We start from the raw sequence: 3,937 nt of genomic DNA on the forward strand, positions 1-3,937 counted from the left end.
TCTCGAGAAGCCAGATTTAGACCCAGCTAAATACGATTTATTAATGCTGGTTCGGGTAATTGATACAAACTACTCAGTACGTACTCACAAAATAATAAATCCACAAATATCAAAACCACATTATATATATGATCACCCTCATCTCTCAAATAATTATTCACACCAAATTGAGGAAATTAAAGTAACATGCAGTTCGCACCAAACCAGTGCTCAAATAATTAATTCCTGAAGCTAGCCGTTGATCGATGAAGATATAAATCACACGTAACGCGCCAGAGCAACTGAAAGATCAACGAAGATGCCAAAGAGGAGGATTGAGAGTCCAGTGAAGTTGATGAGATGTAATTCTCTTTCACTTATCTTATCCCGGAGGAATGTGGATTTCTCCATCAAGCCGGACATGGCGGCACATATTGACATGTATAGGAGCACCCTGCCGAAACTCATATGCCAAGGAGCAATTTGGAGCCTCGACTGTTCTGACGCTCTTGGAAACAAGAATGTAGCAAATCCAAACAACCACTGCAAATACGTAATTAAATGACAGTACTTAGCTAGCTAATTAGTTAGTTAAGTGGCCTATAGATATAATTAATTAAGCTGGCTGTTTAATGATATACCTGCAAGCCGAACAAGATAATTGTGGTCAAGCCAATCCATGAATGGAGGCTATACATGTCCTCTAGATTTCCCGCCATATCGTGGAACCTGAAAACAGCACATATTCCGAATATTCCGGAACAAAGAGCTACCAGGTGAAAGAAGCCGTGAACGTACTTCTGCACGTTGTGTTGCGACTTTACAGTCTTGTATGCCATCATTGCTGCTCATGATCAACACGCACACTTACTAAACCGAACAACATATGCTTACGAGAAAATTACTTCATTTTATACCTTCTTATGTATGGTTCTACTCAAATATAAAAGGTAAATGGGAATTCCTAAATTAATTATGAAAGGCTATTCAATACCTTCACCAGCAAAGAAAATGAATCCGAAGAACATAAGAAATGGATGAACCTGCCAAATTACACAAATAAAACTTTAGTAAAGTCCTAAGTTGTTCAACGTTCTAACCCATGAACATGAACCAGACACTAAATATCTTACATTGAAAACTTGCTCTGCATTGTCAGAATCATAATCGAGACCCCCGCGATAATGCAACAACCAAACAAGCAAGAGTATGAGGGCTAAGATGCCAAACAAGTGTGCACCTATTGTTAATCTAGAGGCTGAACGCTGGTACCTATAGTTTGTATTAGTATACATTGCAACTATTTAGATGGGAAAGATAGAGGCTATCGAATTTAATCTCAAAATTGGTTCCTTTTGATTTGATAGTTATCCCCAATGAGTTCTTATATATGCACATTTCCTGTTTGAAATAATTTGTGAAAACACACGTAAACGTTGTTTTGGATTGCTTGCTCTGTTGGTTTTGGAATTCTGAGCAAAACTTTGAACTTTAGCAAAGCATCAGAAGCCAGCTCTGCTTGTACTATAGGGTATTTATTCGTTCTTACAAATTAGCAATCGGACAGCAGAAAGCTTATATGTAGCCTAGTCAAAAGAAAATTGATGTCCCATATGTGAATAATATACAGAGGGAAATGAGAGAAGTGGAGTGACAAAGGGAGATACCCGATTAAGTGATTACTTAAAGATAATGTAATGTAAAGAAACCATATATTATACAACAGCCGCAAAAGCATGTTCCAATATAAAGAAACTAATCCAAGAGTAAAGATAAGGATTACATTATGTAGATCAGTTCTTTATATAGGTAGTCTGGCTTCATGCATTGATAGATAAGCTCGGAGTGTCTACCACTGCAGGGAGCTAATCTACCATGAATGTATAATGTAGACTAAAGCATCTTGACAGTTACATCTTGCATGTTAATAGATGACAAAATAGTCCATCTCCCATTGTTGTGTTCTACAAAGGACAAGGCCCATGAGGTGAAACTGAGGCCCAACTTTGGTCAGCCAAGACATCTATAATAGGGCCGTAACTGGGTCAATCTGGCCCATCCATGTTTCTAACAAGATTAGGACTACACAGGGGCCTTCCTTATACGTAATTTGTTTTTGTACTCCTGGACTGGAAGGTCGACGTACAGATGAAGCTGATAAACACATTCCTAAACAAGACGTGCTGGGAATATGATTGTGACCAATATGCAGAAACTTTAACCAAAACAAGCTCAATTCGTTGGACGAGTAGCTATCTAGGCGGCGGTAGCAACTGAACTTGTCTGTGCTAAATTGGCCACAAAATACAAGAGAAAAAGGTTCCGAGACGACTCCACCAATTCCTTCTTGGACCCTTAAGCTACAAAAGGGAAAACCATCTGTCATTATGTTCATGAGCTTGCATGCACTTGCTTTGCTTTGCTTGGACCACGAGTCCTACCTTTCCAAACCCAGTTGCATAATATACAATTTGCTAGCTATAGAACTACTCATACTTGCATAGACTTTTACACATTGCTTCTATACCTAGCTCTTCATTGTTTCTATCCTCACCACTCTAGTAGATATGATGAAACCCCAAAACTCGTAGCTAGGGCATGGACGAAAGAATTCGAGGAATGGGAAAAAGATAATGGAATCGATTTGCTATCATTGATATGTGCATCCATTTAATGTTTTCCATTGTTTCGTGATCATATATTTTTGGTACTGTATATTTATCTATGAGATTAGCAACTTAGCTAGCTAGCACATTGATATATAATCATCACCGAGTCTAGTGGTTGTCAGATAAGCATTCTTTTCTACTTGATAAGTTGATAGAGACTCGTTCTTCCTTCCATCACCTTAGTTTTTCGCTTCTTTTTTTTTTTTTCAACTTTTATAATCTTCTTCCCTCCTTGAAATATGCTAACTGAAAATTTTAGTGTTCTTTACTAGTTAAGTTAATCATTTTTAGCAGGTTTTAGCCCCAGCATGATACACAAACTTGTTCTGCACGTAAATGTGTTAATATCATATTGATTCTTAACTCCTTTTGGGGTTTTCAAGCTTAGGAAAAACTTCATGGAAATACTCTATTTCGATCCGAAGAATTTAGTTTGGTGTGAAGCATGTGAGTGCACCCAAAGAAAACGAAGCTGTATCCAATGTCACTCACATTGTCTTGGCCGGCTACGATTTAATTAAAATACTTGTATAAATGAAATCCACATGCACGTCAATGCGTAATGAAATTGAAATTCGATATTGTACATATATTTATGCAAATATATATCTTCGGAATATCAATAAAATTCTATGGACCCTCAGGTCCAACCTATCTGTATTATGAGGAAAATGAAAAGATGCCCTGAAGATGTAGATGTATTTAGCTTAAATAGCTTGGATTTGCATTTTGCAATATATGGACGACAATAACAGACCCATCGATCAAACATCAGTTTGCTAAGCCACGCCAAAGGTTAGCTAGCTAGGGATGGCTGATTTTGAGCACTAAATATTCCATCTTACAGTTGTCCAGGAAAAAGACTGGCTAATCAAGAGAGATCGAGTATATTAACTCGTTATTACGTACACAAAAATATTGTATGAACTTTAAATTTTCTTCGTAAGATGATAATGTGATCAGATAATTAAAATTCGTATTTTGTCAACATCAAATCCTATTGTTCAAGTCAAGTGACTACAAGAGAGGAACCTGCAGCTAGAAACAATATATACAGCTTTTTTTTTATCTAATTTGCACTGTACGTATGGATATATTTGCTTGGATGGTTTATGATATCGTTAACTTTTGGAATTTAGTGTTAAGAGTTTAGATTCGTGACCCAACTAGCTTTAGCATTTAGAGTTTAGGGTTTTTGTTAGCGTTAATGTGTTAGGCAGTGCTATAACAATATGTGTGATCGAAAATTAATTCATGTCTTGAAATTTTCTATTTCAGAGTCAATTTAA

General features: G+C 36.8%; 1 protein-coding gene across 1 annotated transcript; it reads right to left on the reverse strand.

The window, feature by feature from the left end:
- LOC133710790 (probable transmembrane ascorbate ferrireductase 3) lies at window positions 1–1,398 on the reverse strand. The gene is made up of 4 exons (XM_062136919.1): window positions 1,113–1,398; window positions 974–1,022; window positions 621–823; window positions 1–522 (listed from the first exon to the last, which is right to left on the reverse strand). Exons 1-4 carry the CDS (start codon window positions 1,272–1,274, stop codon window positions 259–261), a joined length of 678 nt encoding a protein of 225 aa, XP_061992903.1. The 5' UTR covers window positions 1,275–1,398; the 3' UTR covers window positions 1–258.
- Between the last annotated feature and the right edge of the window lie 2,539 nt (window positions 1,399–3,937).

Source organism: Rosa rugosa, chromosome 5 (genome assembly GCF_958449725.1).
Source record: "Rosa rugosa chromosome 5, drRosRugo1.1, whole genome shotgun sequence".
Lineage (NCBI taxonomy): Eukaryota > Viridiplantae > Streptophyta > Magnoliopsida > Rosales > Rosaceae > Rosa > Rosa rugosa.